A 22,963-nucleotide genomic window follows, 5' to 3' on the forward strand; every position below is an offset into this window, starting at 1 on the left:
ACATGACAATGATATTCGTAGGACGAAAACGACGACGGCGGAAGAATGACATTCTCGGGCCATCAAAACGGCACGAGGCCACCCGTTATAACTGAGCGGGGGTAGAGGGTGGAAAAAACACGGAAACCGCATATCGTCGGCCCCGTTGGCACCCCCGCGTTCGCCACCAAAAGAGAGAAAGAGAAAGAAAAAGAGAGAGAAGGGTGTTTCCTTCCGGTCCTGCCAGTACGTCCCGTGTCTTATTTCTTACTCAAGCTTCTAACTGTGCTTTTAATTAAATCACTCTGATCCAAGAATAGCAAATATCTCTCTCTCTCTCTCTCTCTCTTTCTGTTTATATCTATCTAACTTGTTCTTTTTTTTATTCTTGTTTCATCAAGACGATCGATGAATCGATTACGAGACCGTGAAACCTTACGATTTATTTTAATTTTTTCGACCTTGAAAATGTATTTATATATATATATATATGTATGTATGTATGTATGTATGTATGTAGTAAGTAGTTATCTCTTTATAGTTTAAACACGTTTTGTTTTTTTTTATCGGATGAGAAATAATTATTGCAAGAGACGAATTTACGATTCGATTGAAGAATTGATTTACAACTCGTTCGGTGTTTCGTCAGAAACTATTTTGATCTGATTTTCGAGGAAGTTATTGAAAAAGATAAGATTGAAAAATATTCTATATATTAATTTTCAATATATTTTATATCTAAATAAATATTATATGTATATATATATATATATATATATATATATTAATATTACATATAATAGTAAATAAATAAAATTAAATTAAAAAAAATATTCTTTTATATACGTTACACTGAATTTGTCAGTATATTTTATATTTAATTAAACTAAATCTGGAATAATAATTTGTCCTTATAATAAATGGGAAGATCGTAAAGATCAGATCGATGATGATACAATATAAAAAAGAAAAACGAGTGGTACTCACCTTGACAATATCTTGGATACACAGCCGTGAGATACCCTGAGTTGTCTCGAAATGTCGCACGGTCGGACACCACTATGCGCTAGTTCGACGATCCTTTGCCTTACTACATCCGGTAAGGGCCTCCCATTCACGAAGACACCACCAAGCTGGTTAACTCCACCGTGGCCTGGAAAAATGGAAATCGATGGAACATTAGCCGACTCGTAGAAAGAAACCTACCTACTCGAGCTTTAAGAATGGACTTTCGAATGGTCTAACGATAAGTAAGAAAGAAAGAAAGAAAGAAAGAAAGAAAGAACGAAAGAAAGAGGCAGTCAAAGAGAAAGAGAGAGAGAGAGAGAGAGAGAGAGAGATCGTTCGGGGTCAACTTTCCGTGCACTCTCGCGAGACTTTCGAGCTTTCGATTTAAAGCTTGCGACATTTTCCGAACTTCCTACAGGGTTGTAGTATTGGTCTTTGATCCCGTGGGAAAAAGTTTGAGCAGTGGTCTTTTCCTCCTTTTCCCCCCACTTCCCATCGAATTGTTATGGTTAATGTTGTAATGCATTTTTTTTTATATTGTTAATACGGTACACATACACACACACATATATATATATATATATATTAATACATATATGTAATATTAATAAATATAATATATATGTAATATTAATTTTAGATATTATAAATACATATATATATATACGTATATGTATTTTTTATATATAAATGTATAAAATATTTTTTATGCTTTTTTATATATAAAGGTTTAAAATATTTTGTATATAAAAATATATAAATATTTATATATATATATATACACACACACACACACACCTCTTGTTGCATTAATCGTACAAATATTTTTAAAATGGTTAATGGATAGATAGATTTATACATACGTACATGTATATTCATGTGTTTTTTTTTCTCTCTCTCTCTTTTTTTTTATTTTTTTTATACAATTTTTGAAATATCTCCATGAATCGAATAGAATGATAGAAGCGAAGGGGGCAAGGCAAGCAAAGGGAGAGACATCTAGTGTAAGATCGGTCGGTCGAACTAAACGTACGGTTTAGTAATTATTTTTTAGATAAATTTTTTACTTCATGTTTTCTAAGTAATAACCGTGTTATCGTTAACTCGACGTAGCAATGTCGTTGTTGAGAAAGCAGGTGAAAGTTGTATCGCTTTTGCTAGAAGAGGAATGGAAGTTATTGAACGTGACCGATCTCCCCCTTTTTCGGAAAATTGCGCTTTTCTCTTCAACGTGCCCGGTAAGAAAAAGAAAGCTAAGGGGGAGTAAAGAGAAGAAAGGGGAGGAAAGAGAAAGGGACGTTTTTATATATCGCCAAGAGAGAATACAAATTTTTCAGGGTATTTCATTCTCTTGTTGTTAGTATCGTTAGGGATATTGTAATTCGGTGAGATCTTCGAAAGATATCTTTTATATTATAATTTGTCTTTTTTCTTTTTTTTCTTTTTCTGTCTTTTTACGATATTTGTGGGTAGACACGAGTACGTAGGCGGTTCCTGTGATATATTTTAGATTTATATTACGATATTTGGCACGAGAAACGCAAACCGAGGAAAGTTTTTGACGGAGTTAGTCGAGTCGCTTCTCTCTTTCGTAATTTCTTCTATTTCGATTTTATTCGAGAGAATCGAAATAGAATGCTATCCGATTTGGTCTATCCACAATTCTTATATCTCAGAGAATATTTTATAAATTCTCTACGTTTCAATATAGATGTACGTAAAATTATAAAATATTTCTTTTCTTTTGTTTTGAACACGTAAGTCGTTCAACGTTCGATTTCGTCCATATGCAAGCCCCTCTTCCGAGTTACTACCAAGTTGCAATAGTGTTTCTTCATTTTCTTTTCTTTTTTTTTTTTTTTTAGTATTCCACAATATATTTTTTATATCTGTATATCTCGAAGTATACATACGTACTTATAAATTATTATCCCATTTGCTTCATTTATGATTCTCCAAATTACCAGATACGATAGTTCCTTTTCTTCGTCTTTTTTATTATTCGATAGTACAAATTTTTTTTTATAAGAAATTGAAATTTTTTTTCTATATAAACACGTATAATCTGTTATATATTTGTTCGAGTAATTCACATAAATCCTACTTAAAAAGTAAATTTTGAAGAAATACGTAAATACATTATTACGCTTAATGTTTTTATTATTTTATACGCGTACGTACGAAATAACGAAAGACTTAATTCGCGTACTACCATAACGCGATAACTCCGAGTCTAATAACGTAAATGGAGGGTTCTGTCTAGTGACATATGCCCTCGTGTTCGCGCCAGTGCGTCGATGATTCGATGATCATCTCGTAACGTCGAGTGTTTCTGGTGACTTCATCGAACTCAGTCCGTCCCTTACATCACATCGCATTAAATTACATTATCTCTTTATTCACGTCTGCTAGTTTTACAATTTTTCTTTTCTTTTCTTTTCTTTTTTTTTTTTTGCTTTTTTCACGAACACGAGGGATGAAATTAGACTAAAATTAGACTATTCATTTCTCTGAATTTTCCTCTTTTGCATTTTCTTTTTTGCGTTTCTTCTTTCTTTCTTTCTTTCTTTTTTTTCCCAAAGCGATCACTTTTAATTTCGACTGTTACCGATCCGATCCGATCGCGTACGTTGCGGTTATTGTGGTCGCACACACTCTTACGTCTTTACACATGCACACGAGCCCAGCTCCTCCGATGAAATCTATCGTTGCAATTACCCACGGATAATTGCGTTTGGTAGATTACATTTCGATTTGATTTATCGCGGCTTTCACACAAAACGATCTCCCTCTACGATATTCCGCGTAGACATTTAATTTTTTTTTCTTTTTTCTTCCTTTTTTTTTTATTATTTTCGGTTTTCTTCTTTTTCTCCCTTTTTCTTTTTTAATTACATTTTTTCTACCATCACTTCATTATTTATTTACGAACAAAAGAGAGTACTTTTCGTCGATATTTTTTCTTGAAATTCGTATCTCTACTCATCGTTTTATCATCATCATCATTATCATCATCGTCGTCGTCGTCGTCGTCGTCGTCGTCATGATTATTATTTCTGATTTGATTTCTTCAATTTTTTCTTTACTTTTTTTTCCCCCCTTTCCTTTTCATTTCCTTTCACGAATTCATCGAACGTGATGAAAAACAGACGAAGTAAGTACTACGTATCTCGCATAGACAGAGAAGACAATGAGTAGACACCCCCGATATCATTACTAGAAACGATACGCGCTTTCCGGTCGCAAATCAATTCGCTTTCGCGTTTATGGTCGCATCCCCGTGGCGTTGGCCGGTAGTCAGGGGGACATCGTTGGAATCATGGTGGCATTTCCACGGCAAAAGCACCATGACTGCCCTACGCGCGACGCACACACGCCGTCACGCCTGCTGACCACAACTATACGAGGGTTCTATCTGCCTCCGGCCTGTGGACCACCCCCGCGGATTAACCATCTCTCTCTCTCTCTCTCTCTATCTATCTATCTCTATCTCTCTCATGTACATGAGAGTAGAGTAGTATCAAACCGATTTGTGGACTACGGAGAGTAGTCCACTCGGTTCGTAGTATTACCGAAACTTATTACACGAATAAATCGAAGCGCTCGATTTTCCACGAACAACGGCCACGGATTAATGCGATTAGGTTTATTTACTAGTAGATATGAGAAGGTGAAAGATAGGAAGGGGGATTAAGTGGTAAACGGATAAGATAAATAAATGAATAAATAAATAAATAAATAAATAAATAAAATAAAATAAAAAAAGAAGCGAAAGAAACAAACGTATTTAATTTATCCACACTTTCTCTAAGTGATCGAAGAATATATATACACACAAACACAAACACACACACACACACACATATGTAGACCGAATAAAACGCGTTACTCGCTTTTCATCGATTTTCTATTTATAATCATTCCTCAAAGAGAAAAACTACAAGAATATTGACAGATCATGACTATCCCTATTATTATTAAACGACGACGACGACGACGAAGAAGAAGAAGAAGAAGAAGATGGCGATGACAAGTCATCGTAGAAAGTTAGCGAGAGTGTAAGAAGATGTGATAGCCCCTCCCTCTCTCCCTTCCTCTTCTACCTCAACCTCCCCTTTCTTCCTCTCCTCCCTTCCCCTCTCCTCATCCCTCTCAACGATTTCATTTCTCTATCGCGGCGCGGCTATGCCAATTATAAAGCGTCTCGTTTTAATCGAACGAATCGAACGCAACGGTATGAGAGCGGGATTTCATCCATTACGATTTGTACGATCGTATATTGGGAATACATCCGTCGGTTTAAATACGCGAATAAAATCGAGTGTGCGGTGAAACGTATCCGGCAAAATACAGATCGTTCGTTCGTTCGTTCGTTCGTTCGTTCGTTCGTTCGTTCGTTCGTTCGTAGGTTCGTTCGTTCGTTCATTCGAAAATAACGAAGGTGAATCTCGCCATCGAGGATTTTTCTCCTCCTACCAATACCTCTACTCTTCCATTCCTCCTACCTATCGATCGTGTCATATTTTTTTTTCTTTCTTTCTTTCTTTTTCTTTCTCTCTTCCTCTTCCTCTCTCTCTCTCTCTCTATCGACGATAAATTCGATACGAGCGTTCGTTCATTTATTTATGTATCGATACATATGTATAATGATCGAAATCTTCCTTTCTCTCTCTCTATATATATATATATATTTATGTATATGTGTGTGTTTATGTATATTTATCTTTCTTTATTTCGCATTTGGTGATTTTTCTCGATCGGACTCCCTTCTAATCGATCACGATTCGTGACGCCGATATAAGAAACATCCACGATAGAAATAAGGTGACCTGGCTGTTCGCCGAGCTGCTGCGGACTACTTCTCGATCTCCTGTCTTTCTTGTCTCCATTATATTTCCGTTAGGAAAACGCGTGTCCGAGAATAGAAAGATCATCGTTTCTTCCTTCGATGATCATCGATCGAGTTTTATACGAATGATCGTTTTCTTTCTTTTTCTTTTTTTTTCTTCTCTTGACTTACTGACTTTTTCTTTTCCTTTTGTTTTGTTTTGTTTTGTTTTTTTTTATTTTTATTTGTTATTTTGAAACTTCGTTACGCGGATTTTCAACGATAATGTTCCGTATAATTTCAATAATCAGGATAATATTAAATGTTTTGGTATATCGTCGATAAGTTGCAATATTTTTTTTTTTTTTTTTTTTTTTTTTTTTTTATAAAAATCAACGTTGTTTAAATATTATTTAAAGAACATGTCGTTGGCTTTCAATCAGTATCGATTTAAATACTTCGATAATTTGTCTGAAGTTAATTTGAGATTACGTTTAGAAATGTATCGATATTTAAATTCTTTATAAAAGTCAACATTGGCTGTTTCATTAAAAGAGCATGCTGACGGATTTTCGATCGTATCGATTTGAATACTTGGATCGAATTTTTACGACGTTTAGAGATATATCGATATTTAAATTTCTTTTATAAAAATCAATATAGATTATTAAAATAATAATTAAAAAAGACATTGACGGATTTTCAATCGTATTGATTTCAATACTTCTGATAATCTCAATCTCTAACGACAACTGAGACAACATTAAATTGAAACAACATTGAGATATCGATATATAAATTATCAACGAGACTAACTCTAAATTATTTAATTTAAGAATTAATTAATGTGAGATCGCCTCGACGACGAGAACGTTCGATCTAATCGATCGTAGATCGTACTATGTCGAGGATCAAGTTGAAACTTGAAGAGAGAAACGCAACATCTTCGAACTCATCGACGGGGTCTTTCTATCGGATCCGTCGGCGAGATGTAGTCAGTCTCGGAAATTTGATCTGGGAAGCCCGAACTCGAGTCAAAGTTATCGAGAATCGCGCGTTAGACGCGCGTGGAAGCTCGATATAGATCGTCGAGCGTAGTCACTCGATATTTCTTGTATCGGCATCTCGCGCCCTGCTTTGTTCTTGTATTGCATTACATACTCTCCGGCTCGTTATATATTACCGTCGGCGCACCCGCATATAATAAAAAAAAAGAAGAGAGAGAGAGAGAGAGAGAGAGAGAGAGAGGGAAAAAATATGAAGGAAAGAAAAAAAGACGTTTCGTAGAACTTCGCGATCTACTTCGTAGTACCATATCCGCCATCTTTCTTTTTGCTTATATATATATATATATATTTTTTTTAAAACATTATTTTTCTTCAATCCTTTTTTACTTTCCATGCTCGAAACTTCGTACACGTTTATTTTTATATTCACATCGTGATCACTATTGAGATACTAGATTATATCCCACGATTGAAATATAAATTTAATGTTCCCAATTGTTAAGTTAGAAATGATTTTAAGATCGATCGTATGTGATTTAAACGTAAAACATCGTAATAATCTTCGTTGTATTTCACACGATCAGTTCGCTCATGACGGTCATCGGTCCATCGTGCACGATTCTTATGTGACGTAAATTACGAAGATCGAACGGAGATAGACACGAGTAACGTGGGAATCGAGATTTTTTCGCAAACGCGTTTTATTTCTGTGTCGTGAAAAAATCATTAATGATAAATTCTATTCATCGTTCGATGCTTCGTTCGATGCTTAAGACGTTAAAAAAGTAAGGAAGAAAGAAAACAAAAAGGAATCCCGACGTGTTTTTCTTTTTTTAAAATATTTCGATGCTCGTTAATACGTCGATGAAATTCGAAGTTTCACGATGAGAAAAAAAAAAAAGAGAAGAAATATGATTCTTATTTATAAGAAAGTCGCACAATTGTGGGTAAGGTAATTTGCGAGGAGCGACGTATTCATTTATACAAACTAATTAAGTTTATTTCTCGTTCGATGTTGATATTTTTCTCGCTATCGTATAAAGGATTAATCAACTTTGGGACTAAAAGTCTTGAAACGATTTTAACGACGAGCCAGTTAATACTCGATCCAAAATACCAAACGAGAGCCTCGTTCTTCGTATTTCATAATTATTATCATTTCATTAGCGATCAACGAATCCGCACACGAATAAGCTTTTATTTTACGATACGTTTTCGTTGCGACACGATTTCAAAAGGACGTCTTTCTTAATTAATACGCTTTAACGTTGATTACTAATTAGGCATCAGTGTGCAAATATTATTCTTTTTTTTTTTTTTTTCTTTCTTTCTTTTCCTTCTCTTTTCTTTCGAGCAAACACTCGAAGCGCAGGCCGTTCCTTATCAATGATTAATTTTCTTCGAATTTGCGATAAGCTCGATTATTTGTTAATTAATTAATTTATTCATTTATTTATTTATTTATTTTTGTTTCATTAACTTGTTCTTTTCTCTCTTTTTTCTTTTTTTTTTTTTTTTCCTTTTTTCTTTTCTCTTCGTTTCAAATCTCTCACGTCACAATTTCTCCTTCATGCTAGGAAAGAAAATATTTTTTAGGATAACTTTTCGTTTCTATCGAAAGCGAAAGATACGAGAACCGTTCGTCGGACGGAAGATAAAGGGAAAGAGGAAAAAGAAGAAGAGGAAAGAAAAGAATCAAACTCATTTTTGAAATGACTTGTACGCAGATAGGAGAACGCATCGACTGTGGTCAGAGAGTTTTTTTTACGAGTTTCGAACGTGATCTCGAATTCACGCGAAGGCCGCACGATTGATATCTCTTTCTCTCTCATTCTTTCTCTCTTTCTCTCTTTCTCTATCCGTCCGTTTTCTTACGAATAAAAGTTCGTAACGATCGTTCCATCGTCCCACGAATTTTTCCGCCTTCTTGATCGCTCTACTTCGTCTTTCGTCGGGTTATAATCGATTCGACCGATTGAAATCGATTCTCTTCTCTTATATCCTTTCTCTTTGTTCTTCGTATCGATCTATCGAAAAAAAAAAAAAGAGAAAAAAAGAAAAAGAAAGATCGTAAGGATTCGCGCGATTTTACGGAATCGAAGTTGAACGAGCATCGATATTTAAACGACTGTGTCAATTTTCTTATTCGAGCAAAACTTTGACTTAAGTTTTTACTTCGTACACGATTTATGTAACATTCGACCGATATTACCAACGATAATTGCGAACGTTGATTCGAACGTTAATTTGATAATAAAACGAACGAATAAGGGTATCTCAGGGAGATGAAAGCGGGGGTTAAGTGAGTAGTGGGATGAGAGATAGAAAGATGGTTAAAGAAAAATGGAAGGGATGAGGACGAAACGAAATATTAGGGATCTTTTCCTGGATGGTTAGAGATCTCTCGGATCTACGGATCGTAGAATTCTCACGGATGGCTTACAGGTATAATATTCCATCATGTTCTGGTTGTAACGATAGGCGGCGGTGCTGAGGTCCATCGCAACACTACTGAGGGCCGACGGCCGTCGGCTATGTGGGAATCCAGGTGGCTCCTCTTTCTCTATCTTTCTTCTTTACGTTCACCGCGAGGGTGTAGAAGAAGGAAGAGGAACGTATATATATGATATATATACATAGGGAACATCCGAAAAGGGAAGAAGAAGAGAGACGTCCTATTGACTTTCGATAAAGACCTCTTTACACGCTTCTCCAAAGCGACTTTCGTCTCTTTTTAACGAGTTCTTTCTCTCTTTTTTCTCTTTCGTTCTATGGCGATGTTCTACAATGGCTATCATCAAGAACGGCTTTGTGCGGCCAAACGACGGGTGGCTTTGGCCGGCACCCGGCCGACCGTCGCTTCATCTTCTCCAACTTCTTCTTCTTCTTCTTCTTCTTCTTCTTCTTTTTCTTGTTGTTGTTGTTGTTGTTGTTGTTCTTCTTCTTCTTCTTCTTTCTCTTCTTCTTCTGTTACCTCTTTCTATTCTTATTCTTCTTCTTTTCTTTCTTTCTTTTTCCTCGCACTTTCCGAAAAAAGTAATCGACTCTCCTCGTCGCGCGATCACAACACTTTGAATTGCACACCACTCAACTCTCACTCGCGTCCACTGTCCGCGAATAATCCAACATCTCCTCCAACGTAGAAATATAAATTCTTCGTTGGAACATATTTCGTTAATCCTTATATCGTTAATCCTTTTTAATAATCTTTAATCTATCGTCGAGTTCACTGCATCCATATTGTTCATTGTCAACGTGTCGTACGACGACATTATTCGTTCCTGATGATATTGATTCAATCGATCGTACACTTTAATTTTCACGTAACGAAACGAAAATCGAAGAATATAAAGAACAAGAAGTATAAGAACAAGAGAAACAAGAAGACAGACGAAGAAGAAGAAGAAGAAGAAGAAGAAGAAGAAGAAGAAGAAGAAGAAGAAGGATGAGAACAAGAACAAGAAGAAGCAAAAAGAAGAACAAAAAATCGTTTTGAATATCGCGGAAAGGACACACTCGATTAAATGTATAGTTGACGCGTTAGGACGAGTTACGAAAAAGCGATACACGAAGATATGATAGTCCGATAATGTAGACACGGTTTGACCGCACGAGAGACGCGGAAACACGAAGGTGGCTTCTGCCTGTCGTCGGTCTACACACGTGACTTCGGCCAGCTTTTCGTCCCCCCCATGTAACATCGAGCTTTCATCCCCACGCACGAGACGACCCCGCCTTTTGCATCCCTCGAGCAGCATCCACTCGGTATTGGGAGACGTCTGATTGGTCCACGATTGGATCACGTGTCCGACAAGGAGGGACTAAAGCGAACGCGCGACGCAGGGTTTCTACGGAAACGCGAGCAGCGTCGCGCGGGATAACGTCGTTATTGGCATCGTTCGCGAATAGGAGAGAGAGAGAGAGAGAGAGAGAGAGAGAGAGAGAGAGAGAGAGAGAGAGAGAGAGAGAGAGAGAGAGAGATTAAAGATAGATAGAGAGAGCAAACGAGAAAGAGAGAGAGAGAGACAGAGATAAAGATAGAGGTAGATAGATAGATAGATAGAGGGAGAGAGAGAAAGAGAGAGAGAGAGGATTAGATCGAGTCTATATGTGTGGGTATATATTTGTGTCTCTTTTCGAAGGGGTGGACGAGGCAAAGGTTGCGAAATAAACGTTCGCCGGCTGGTCTACCGCCAACAGTCCCACGCGAAATCACGCGGCGCACACCCTCGCTCTCTGAGCACTGCTTATTCATGAGCTTCTTCTTAACCCGAAGAGACCTTCTTCTTCTTCTTCTTCTTCTTTTTCTTATTGTATTTTATCTCTTGATTCCGATCGTTCGATATTTCTTTGTAATCAACGAAATAATTTATAACAGTAGCACTGTTTTGCTCGAACGAAAACAAACAATTGCGTTTCCTCGTGTCACAAAAAAATCCTTCAAGCTTCTCTCCTCTCTCTCTCTCTCTCTCTCTCTCTCTCTCTCTCTAAGTGTTTTTGTTTCCTCTTTTCTTCTTTTTTTTTTTAATCGCGTCGAAAAGAGAGAGAGAGAGAGAGAGAGAGAGAGAGAGAGAGAGAGAGAGAGAGAGAGAAAAGAAAAGGAAGGAGGAAGTTAAATATCGCGAAGAAATTTTTTGATAAATTGTACTTTGAGCTTTGATCCTTGGGATGGTTTGAAATAAATATAAGTCGATTGGTTGAAGTTGAGCTTCGTCGGCGTTTGTTAAACTCGAAAGCTCGGGTAACGTAATCGATGATAGTCACGATGATGACCCGCTCCGCAAGTCACTGTCTATACTCGTTATACTCCAAAGTGTGGTGACCTTGAAATCCTTCGACGTTCGCCAGATTCGATCTTTAAATCCCTCTCCTCTTTATTCCCTTTATTATTTGTCACGGTGGTCGCAAATTTTCGATTAAAGCAATAACTTTATAATCGTCCTTTTTTTTTCTTCTTTTTCTTTGTTTGTTTGTTTGTTTTTTCTTTCTTTCTTTCTTTCTTTCTTTCTTTCTTTCTTTCTTTATCTATTGATAAATGTTTTGAAGATCGTCGAACAAACGGATACGATAATTGAGATAATCCATGGGCACGTTACACCGCACGATGTCTTATTCGAACGATTCTGAGCGTAGTTGGACGAACATCAAGTCCTGGCACGGCTAATTACGAGACTGATTACGTCGAGACGTAAATCCCATGGACGGTGTTCGTGTTATGTGGAGGGATGGACAAAAGTGGACGAGGGAGTAAAGGGCCGAGTAGACAGATACTATACCATGCTAAGTAGAGTATAGGGAATCTCATGGAGATGGGGGTGGGGAGTCATGGAAAACGTAGGGTGGGAGAGACGACGTATACTGGTTTGCAAACTTATGTGTAGGACAAGCCTTCTTGTCTTCTCCTTGAGAATTCTTCTTTTCGATTAAATACTTACGTACTTACGTTCGAGTAGCATGTAATTCGAGATGTTTCTTACGATTCTCCTTGTTTTTTTTTTCCCCTCTCTTTTTCTTCTTCTTCTCTCTCTCTCTCTCTCTCTTTTTTTTTTTTTTCGTTTGCTCTCCTTTTTTTCTCTATTAATCTTTTTTCTCTGTTCTTTTTTTATCTCCTTTTTTTCAAAAGTCCTTCCCGATTAGTTTTCTCATTGTCTCTATGAAGGCCTTGATTGCGTAGTAAGTAAGAAATCCTTGATGCTATCTATGATCGTTAGATTTTATAAAGAGTTACGTGGAAATTTTTGTAACCAAACGAGATTTGGGAATTCTTCGAGTCGAAAATTCTTTTCGAATGAAACAAGACAAAAAGAAAGACAAGAGAATAATAAAAAGAAGAAGAAGAAGAAGAAGAAGAAGAAGAAGAAGAAGAAGAAGAAGAGAGTGAAGAGATAGGTATATCGGGATATATATCTGTACCGAATATATATATATATATATATATATATATATACATACACATATACATACATATACATACAAAAGGTGGTAATACACCTTTCTAAATGTTGCTCTGGGAAGAAGGTCTGGCCTGAGTCGGCTCGGATCGGTAAGATCGCCCGGAAGGTGCGGTCAGCCATCGGCGTTGGTGGGACCGTCGGTGGGCCGCGAATCTCACAAGGGTCCGGTTTACATTCGAGTGCGTTCCTTCTCGCGACTTCTTTCTTTCTATCTTTCTTCCTTCCTTCCTTTCTTTCTTTCCTTCTGTCTTTCTGTCTTTCTGTCTTTCTTATTTACTTACTATCTATCTGTCTGTCTGTCCTTCTTTCTTTTACCTTCTACAAGCATCACCCTCTTTTTCCTCGTTTCGCAACGCGACAATCTTGTCATTAGATACTTGAGATCACGAGAAAGAACGAGTGTATACCTATGTATATATGTATATATATATATATATATGTATGTATATATGTCTATAATATTTAAATATATGTATATATATATATATATATTTTACTAATGTGAGTCTGGATGTCGAACGAACGGATTCATTACGCAACGAAAGTCTACGCGATACCGACACTGCTTACTGAATTCGAAGCGGTTGGAGGTGAATGAGACTTCCTTCGTACCTTGGCCAACGTGTTTCTTCGTAGTATATTCGACGTCTGTCTTTGAATTATCGACGAATCTTTTTCAACGACGTATCGTACTTTCTCGTCGATATGAATTTAAATATCATGGGGTAACATGTTTATATGTGTACGTACGCAACGTAGGTACATATTTGTTCTTTCTTTCTTTCTTTCTTTCTTTCTTTCTTTCTTTCTTTTTTTTCTTTCAAATAATTAAATTTTTTTTTTTTTTTTTTTTTTCTTTTGGAATAATCTTCTATTCAAGCAACAATTAATCCAGTTGTATTTCATTTCTTTTCCTTTTTTTCTTTTTTTATTTAGAAAGGATCAAGCGCGATTTTTGCGATCGGTGTATCGTTACTGTTCAAATCGAATTGTTAATTTTTTTCTTTTCTATTTCTTTTTCTCTCTCTCTTTTTTTTTTTTTTTTTTTTTACAGAGGATACATCGTAATTTTTTTTTTTTTTATTATTGATCACTGATCAAATAAATTCTTTAGGTATGTCTAAGTAGAAAACACAATATATTTATATATATTTATAAATGTTAATAAGGAAAATTTTTAATCTAAGGAGGTCTCTACGAGAGAAGATCATATTTCCATATTATATACCCTGACAGTTCTCTACGACTCGAATGATACATAGCACCAGAAGAAATAAATATTCCGGTTCACCTGCTTCCGTGTAAAGCTAAAAGAGAGAGAGAGAAAGATAGATAGACAGACAGACAGACAGACAGACAGAGAGACAGAGAGATAGATAGAGATAGTGAGTGTTCTTGTGACTTTCGGCGGACGTAATCTCTGGAGGATCACTCGAGATTACCAGGATTGGCATATCATTTGAGCGAACGAACGAGCGACTCTGTTCGTGTTGACGTGCAATATGTCGCAACACGATTGCGTTGCTACTCGGCGACAAGACGCATTTGCGGCCGAATAGGGACGCACTCTCTGAAGGAGAGAACATGGACCAAAGCGAGCAACAGAGAAAGAGAGAGAGAAAGAGAGAGAGAGAGAGAGAGAGAGAGAAGGATCAGAGAGTGGTTCGTTACTAGTACTATCAGAGGGTGAAGTAACGTTGCTGGTGTTGGTTGTAGGTTGAACAGATGCAGATGAGGTCGGTACTCTAGGTGCATCGATCATTGGGGTAATGTGGCTGCATCGTACTCTCTTGGCTACCCCTAATCAGTAGCTATACTCACTCTCCTATCCTTCCTAATCCGTTGCCTAGCCAGCACATTAATCTCATTTGTCATAGAGTAGTTGAAGATCGAGAAGCAAGAAATTTACTAGTTGTCTTCAAAGTTCTATCCGAGAGATAATTCTTTCTCTTTCTATCTCTCTATCCTTATCTACTTCTATCTATTTCTCTCTCTCTCTCTCTCTCTCTCTCTCTCTCTCTCTCTCTCTCTCTCTCTCTCTCTCTCTCTCTCTCTCTCTCTCTCTCTCTCTCTCTCTTTCTCTGTTCATACATTTGATGATTATTCTTCAGACTTAGAGACGGATCCTCGAATATAAAATTTTTTCTTTCAAGATATCTCTACGATATCTAAAAGATTACTCATTACTTTCTTCTTCTTCTTCTTCTTCTTCTTCTTCTTCTTCTTCTTATGTTCCTTAGAATTTGATAATCATTTCTCAAAGAGACCACACTTATCCTAGCAGCTCGAGTAATAGCGAAGGTGGAGGTAAGAAAAAAGTAGAAGAAGAAGTAGAAGTAGAAGTAGAAGTAGAAGTAGAAGTAGAAGTAGAAGTAGAAGAGGAAGAAGATGTAGAAGGGGGAGAGGAGAAGGAGAACGATAAGTTACGAGATTTGATGTAAATAGCGCACTTACTTATTCGCCACCGTCGCACGGCACAAGTTAAAAATACGAAGGCCAAAGTAAGGGGAGAGTGAAAAAGAGAAAGAGTGAGAGAAGAGAGAGAGAAAGAGAGAAAGAGAGAGAAAGAGAGAGAGAGAGAGAGAGAGAGAGAGAAAGGGGAGGGTGGAAGCAAAGACTTTTTTGCGTAATGAAAGCAATCAATTCAAGTCCCTGTCGCCTCCAACATCCCACTGAGGGCTCCATTTCTCTCTCTCTCTCTCTCTCTTTCTCTCTCTACTGAAACCAGTAGATTCTTTCCTAAGGGTAGAAGAAGAGGAAGGAGAAGGAGAAGAAGGAGAAGAAGAAGAAGAAGAAGAAGAAGAAGAAGAAGAAGAAGAAAGAGAGGGTGGTGGCCACTCACCCTCGTTTCCACAACGCGCAACCCTCTTTCTCACCACCCCAATGGTGGCCACGACCACTTTTGTAGTCATCATAAAATGCCCTGCTTTCAAGTTCCGACGATTGCTACTCTCTTTTTTTTCTCTTTTCTCTCTTTTTTCCTTTCTTTCTTTCTTTTTTTTTTTTTTTTTTTGCTTTTCTCTTCCTCTTTTTTCTGCTCTTTTCTTTTCTCTCTTACGTCTTGCTCGCTTCCATCCACAATGAAGGTAACGGTGGTAGGAAATAACGAAGTGGAGAGAGAAAGAAAGAGAGAGAGAGAGAGAGAGAGAGAGGTAGAGGGGTTGTTGGTAAAGGAAGAAAAGAGAAAGAAACCTTCTTCTAACTCGTGATGCCTAAGGATGCTGGAAAGAGAGAGAAAGAGAAAGAGAGAGAAAGAGAGAGTGAAGCAGGTTACTCTATAGAGCTCTATATCTCGTAAGAGGGCAAATATCCTCGGATCGAGCCGTGAACGTGAGAGGGAGGGGTGCTTCGAGGGTGGTGACTCGGACGATCCCTTTAAAACAGCACTAAAGTATCGTTAATCTTGAGAAAAGGAGCTCTTACTTTCGACGAGACAAACTGGTTAGACGCATCTACTTGATGCAAAAACAAATTCTCCTACCTCTCGAGGTTTATAAGTTCCGTCTTTTCTTCAGTTTGTTTTTTATCTTTTTTTTTTATTTTCTCTCTCTCTCTCTCTCTCTCTCTCTTTCTCTTTCTCTCTTTCTATCTCTCTCTTTCTTATAATCTCTATCAGAATCATAAGAAGGTTATTCACTATCTAATCGTACGATCGCTCTTTTCTTTTTTAATACGAAATACGAGAAATATAATTATCTTATGTTACAATTATATATCTATTATAATTGATATAATTATTTAATATATTTTATCAAATATATATATATATATATATAATAAAATATATTGTAATTATTTAATATATAATTATTTGATATTATAATTGATATCATTATTTATTTATGTCAACGTGCTATGAAATGTTAATACGAATGAATAAACGTGTTCAATTACGACGTATTTTTATATTTTTGTAATAATCGTTTAATCTCTTTGTTGATAATGAGTAAAACGAAAGTGTCTCATTGATAAAATTTGTCTAATTTTCGTGAAACGTGACACAATCCTGACTCAATGTCGGATAATACGAAAGGGATTCCAGGATATAGAACGAAGTTCGAAACGCCGCGCCGCACTCTTCCCGCGGGAAATGCTAAATGTCAAACACACGAGCCTCTGTTAATCCCATGGGATCGAAAGGCCACAGCATCGTAATATGATTACGTTCTGTCCGTCGCTCTCTTCCCCTTGTTTAATCCACGATTACTACATTCGCACATAGAGGGTCGAATATTCTTTGTTGACGTTTTCGCATACACATATCGTTTGTCCTCGACTATGACGATTCAATTTTCATGGAGAATGAATAATAATAATATTACAATAACGATGGTTAAATAACGATGGATCATTATTCGTGTATCGATTCGTTAATAAAAACGTACAAAAATTTTAATTTATGTAATCTTTTTTTTTTTTAAAGTCGACATATATATATATATGTATATATATATTTATTATATCAAAAGAAAAGAAAGAAAAAAGAAATAATTTCCGTTATGAAACTCTTGTTTCATAAAAGAAATTCATAAAAGTTATAGAAAAATCACATACATGAATCGATTTGAACGTAGTCGAAGTTTTCGAATAATATTAAATCAAAATTGGAAGGATACATTCACTTATATAGATAGTTTTTAAAAGAATTTGTTAAAACTTTATTAAACTACGTATTATACTAAGTATTAATATACTTTTTTAATGAAAATATTTCATCGGATTAAACCTTATTTCGTAGAGTACTATTATTACTAAATTCGTAATATTTTTCAATGAGTATTTTATAAATTTAAAAGCAACATTATTAATACATCGAGCAACATTTTTAATACATCTTTTATCCCGTATAGACATCATCGTATTCGTTATATTAATATTACATATCATTGTATTATAATATTATTATTACATTATTACATTACTAATATTTATTAGTACGAAAATGTTTCTTCTACTTTCTTTTTTTTTTCTTTTTCTATAAACTTGAAAGCAACAATATCACGTGATACTAACAATAAATTTATTTATCCTATATACATACTGTAGACTTCGCAAGGTGCTTGGTAAGTCGAGCAATTAACTTCATATTTAGCATAATAACAATCGGTCCAAACATTTGGTATAACAGTACAGTTACTCATTACACCGAACTCACTAATTAAATATAACTCGAGAATAAACGTACAAATGTAATATATTTTTCACATGTAAAAATCGAATATTTGATATTCGAAAGATGTATCTTATCTTCTTCCTAGTATTTACTCGTGAACTGATCCGTTCTCTCTTTCTTTCCTCTTTCTCTCTCTCTCTCTCTCTCTCTCTCTCTCTCTCTCTCTTTCTCTCTCTATCTTCCTCTTTCTCTTTCTCTCTTTAATAGAAAGGACACACGTTCTTCGTTCAATGGATCGTCTCGCGTTCTTGAACTTTCTCAATATTTATATTTACGCTTTCTCAAGGGTATCGTGTTGTGTTTCAGATTCCTATGAGAAAACTAACAAGGCTCATTCATCTTTCGTTACGTGTCGAGTAAAGGTACCGATCGTGTAACTTCTGTCATGGTGAGTATCGATATCATTTGAATTTATTTATTCGTATGATATTTTTTACTTAAAACGTGTTATAAGAATACGAACATGCGTATAGACACACGTACACATACACACACATATATATAAAATAAATTTTACTTCGTTACGTATTGATCATTCAATCGCAACGATAAAACTAACCATTTAAATATTTTTAACTCGAATTCGCGTTGAACAATGTGAGAAGTAAATTTTTCTTAAATTCATTCGTTCGTTCGTTCATTCAGAAAAGTTACTTTTTCTCTTTTTCGTTTTCTCTTTCTTTTAAAACGTTCAGATTTTTTTTTAGAGATCCTTGATATAGAAGGTTCGATAAATTTTGGTATCGTTCCCCGTATTAGGTATGAATAGCGTAACGGTAATGGGCAAAGAAGGGTTATGCCACGTATATAAGGGGGATGTACTTGAGTGGTTTGTCGTTTGTGGTGGGTGGAAAGCTCGCGTAAGTCAGGGCTAAGTGGGTGCGCCGGTAGGTTTCGCTAAGGCGCACGTGCTGCCGCGTGTCGCCAGCCCTTTTGTGACATATATCCATGTATACATGGATGTATATGTGTGTGTCTGAGTTGTTGTCGTTTCATATATACCCACACTCATACCCACACATTCGTGACTTACGATTTATATGGAAATTATTTTGCTTTACGTCCTTTAAATATATCCCGTTCTCTCTCTCTTTTCTTCTCTCTCTCTCTCTCTCTTTCTCTCTCTCTCTTTGTCCCTCTTTTTTTTTTATATCTCTTTTTCTCTCTTTCACCCCATCAACCAACACAGCTTTCTATCGAGAGGCCACTTCGTTTCAATAAAAGCACTTTAAAAGCTATCGATTGTTTGGAAATCGGAAGTTATACTCCAAAGTAGTAGATCACTCTCGATGAAAGCATCGAAAGATCGTTTTAGAGTTTTTTTCTTTGTTATTGTTAATAATAATAATAATGATGATGATAATAATAATCATGATAACGATAAAAATATTACGTTATTATATATAATATATTATTATTATTATTATTATTATTATTATTGCTATTGTTAATTTCTTTTTTGGAAATTATTTTTGGGATCTCCCTTTATACAGACACATGCACATCTAAGAAGACTCCTCGAAGTCTTCCCCTTTTTATTTCCTTTAAAGACATTTTTTTCTTCTCAACACAGTTTGAATAAAAAGATCATCGATCATCCGTGATCGAAAAGTTTTGATAGCGATCCACGGAACGTTCCAATCGGAAGGTATCATTAATTTCACGTACGGTGTGCTCGATTTGAAAGTGTTACACGCATCTCCGCCATCTTATTTTCAGCTGGAATGCACCGATAAATTTCTCGTATATAATCACTAATTTAACACTTGAAAAAGTTTAAAGAAATTAACGTGTTTTCATATACTTAGAACGTCTTTTCTTTTTTTGCGAATCGATCATCATACATCCAAGAAATTTTACCTGTAGTTTCTAGTTTATTTTTCTTAATTATCCATCGTTATCATTAGATAATAAATAAAAAATAAATAGTAAATAGATTCTCGTGGGAGGAAGGGGGTGGGAAGATTATCGAAAATTCGTGCGAATTCAAAGCTCCCGTTGAAGAAGAAGAAGAAGAAGAAGAAGAAGAAGATGATGAAGAAGAAGATCCCAAAAGGAAATCTCTTTCTCCCTAGCTACGTCTGAGGTGATGATGTGGTCGTGAATAAGGGGGTGGGTGGACTGCCTCGAGGGGGTTTAACCTAGGGGTTGGTGCATATTTCACGCTCGGTGGTCCCATCTCGCGGAGACAATCTGAACCAGCACGGATACATCATCGCGTGACGCCACGTAATAACCTCTAGGCCACCGCAAAAGAGAGAACGCCTTTCAAAACCCTCTTATTTATTCATCTCACCTCGTACACCTTCTCCCTCTTTCTCGACTCGGTCTTTTCACCCTCTCTCGTTCCACCCTCTTCGTATCATTTCGGAACTCTTCTGAGATGACTTCGTTTTTTCTTTTTTTTTTGTTTTTGTTTTTTTTTTGTTTTGTTTGTCTCTCTCTCTCTCTCTCTCTCTCTCTTTCTAAATTACCGATTTATATCATCGACGATTGATATTTTTTTGTTGTTGCTTCATTATAATTATTGATATTCCGAAACACATCTGAGCAACATTATAACGTATAAATTTATTTGGAATGTAATGTTAATATACAAGTAGAAATTAATATTTTTCTCGATCGAGAAGAAAACTGATAATATAGCGAACAAATTTATTTTATAAACGTGATCGCAAGTCAACGATTTTTCGAAATCCTTTTTCTTTTCATTTCTTCTTTTTTCATTTTTTTTACATAAATCACAGTCCACGCAAAAATTAATATTTCGATCGATCCAGAGAAAGAAAGAAGAAAGACAAAGAGAACGAGAGAGAGAGAGAGAGAGAGAGAGAGAGAGAGAGAGAGAGAGAGAGAGAGAGAAAGAGAGAGAGAGAGAGAAGGAATGAGTAAAAAATTCGTAGAAAATTCTTGAAATAGATGGTCGAGTATGTCAACTGAATATGAGTTAACACCGTAAACACTTTTTCTTTCCTCGAGATTAGGGTTGAAGTAGGCAGCCAGATGTTTTGGGAGTAAGTACATCGATGAAGGATCGGTGACGAAGACGAAGACTATATTACCATTTTCTCTTTATTTCTTTTTCTTTTTCTCGAGTTTTGCACCCTTTCGCGTGTAATAATAATCCGAGTAACGTGATAAAAAGAAAAAGACGAGAAGGATGGTAGAACGTATCGTAGAACGACGCCACAAGTACTTGAACTTTTCTTCATCGTGCAAGCGAGTCAGAGACAGAGTGAGAGAGAGAGAGAGAAAGAGAGAGAAAGAGCGAGTGAGCTAAAGAGAGAGAAAGAGAGAGAGAGAAAGAGGGTGCGCGCGCGCGCGCGCGCGCCCTCGCGTGCCAGAAAGGCTATTTGTCGGATGACAAACGAGCGGCGGGCTACGTGGGTGGCTTCGACGAGAAGCACCGTGCAACGCTCCGTGTCGCGAGCTACTCCTTCGGACTCTCCGGATGCGAGAACTTTATCTAGGAAGTCTCTTTTTCTTAGAGACATTTACACATATATACGTATACACTTCGCCACACATACACATAAACGCACAAAAGTACGTGTACTCGCTAAATCAGCTAAATAAGAAGCAAGTGTATTTATTCGTGTAAAAATTCATACGAAAGAATATACTTTTTCATTGTTTTTCTATAATTATGTTAGGATTTATAAGAAACGTTAGAGATACGTTTGAGAGAAAAGAAAATTAGGGTAAGGTTTTGTTCGATCGAAATTGAAATTAGAAGTAAATGAAAAGAGAGAGAGAGAGAGAGAGAGAGAGAGAGAGAGAGAGAGAGAGAAAATTTATGATCTGATATGTTTAATCGGTTTAATCGGTTTTGCAATAAACGGGTTGTAAAGTGTGTGTTTTTTTTTTTTTTTTTTTTTTTTTTTAATAAAAATAAAAAAAAAGAGAAAGATAATCGTGACAAAAAAAAAAACAGTTTGGTTTGATTGCGATTGAAATTACAAGAATTTTACTGTTAGCGAAATTCTTTATTCTTTTTCTTTTTCTTTTCTTTTTTTTTAATTCTTTCTTTAGAATTCGTTATAACATCGTTTCCAGTCTCTAGTCTCCTCGGGAAGAATATTTTTCTCGTTATCTTTGCACATTTCGTAATGTTGCTAAACGCTACTAAATACATTCAAGAAATATCATAAAATTTCAGTAAATCTTAGAATATGCCTCTAAGATATACATATGTCGTAACTATAATTTATATTCTAATTATTGCCGAACAAATTGCTTATAGAATTAATTGTAAGAAATGAATGTGGTAAAGAATAGAACTGGTTTTATAATAAGACCACGATTATTAATGATTAATTCGATTATTTATCAGAGAATATTCCAAATCCAATTTGACATTTTTTTTTTTTTTTCTTATAAGACAATAAAGTATTATTATGAAAGCCAATTCTTTCGTTTTACATTTGACGAAAGAGAAGAAATATTTAACCGTACCGATCGATTGATTAAAATCGATACGATATCGGACTTAACGTTATCATCGATAACGAACATTTAACGTTTCAATTAATTGATTATGATCGATATAAACAATAATTTAATATCTAATTTATTCCAACGAATCGCGGAATCTCGTGTCTACAAAAGAAAATTTTTAATTATCGAATACTAATCGTATTAGCAAATTAATGTTAGAGGGAAAAAGAAAACGAAAGAAGAAAAGAAAAGGAAAGTAAAGAAAAGAAAAGAAGAAAAAAGAAAAAAGAAAAAAAAAAAGGAAGAATTCCTTCGGAAGGAAAACGAGTCAACGTGACCAGTTCATTCATCGGAGTTGATCGTAGCTCTTACTGAATACGATCATGGCAGTTAGAACAGTAGCTGCACTGTTGCTGTTTGCCACAAATCCAAGCATCCTCGTATCGTCGTTGCGGCTAGTAGAGCCAGTAGATCAGTGCAAGTATCATAGCTCAGGAGAGTGAAACACCGAATACATGCATGTGAAAGACGAAGAGAGAGAGAGAGAGAGAGAGAGAGAGAGAGAGAGAGAGAGAGA

The 22,963-nt window shown here is 35.9% G+C and overlaps 1 protein-coding gene and 1 long non-coding RNA gene across 2 annotated transcripts in view; one reads left to right on the plus strand and one right to left on the minus strand.

Annotated features, from left to right (window-relative positions):
* LOC122628024 (neurogenic protein mastermind) overlaps positions 1-22,963 on the minus strand; it is a 188,063-nt gene that overhangs the window by 35,375 nt on the left and 129,725 nt on the right. The window contains exon 4 of the mRNA XM_043809823.1: positions 967-1,132. Coding sequence (XP_043665758.1) covers positions 967-1,132 — 166 coding nt within the window. The remainder of the gene's footprint in view (positions 1-966; positions 1,133-22,963) is intronic.
* The window catches only part of LOC122628029, an 86,338-nt gene continuing 63,466 nt past the window's right edge, over positions 92-22,963 (plus strand). The window contains exons 1-2 of the long non-coding RNA XR_006326965.1: positions 92-225; positions 18,256-18,337. This is a non-coding gene — a long non-coding RNA (uncharacterized LOC122628029). The remainder of the gene's footprint in view (positions 226-18,255; positions 18,338-22,963) is intronic.

Source organism: Vespula pensylvanica, chromosome 1 (assembly GCF_014466175.1).
Source record: "Vespula pensylvanica isolate Volc-1 chromosome 1, ASM1446617v1, whole genome shotgun sequence".
NCBI classification, from domain to species: Eukaryota; Metazoa; Arthropoda; class Insecta; order Hymenoptera; family Vespidae; genus Vespula; species Vespula pensylvanica.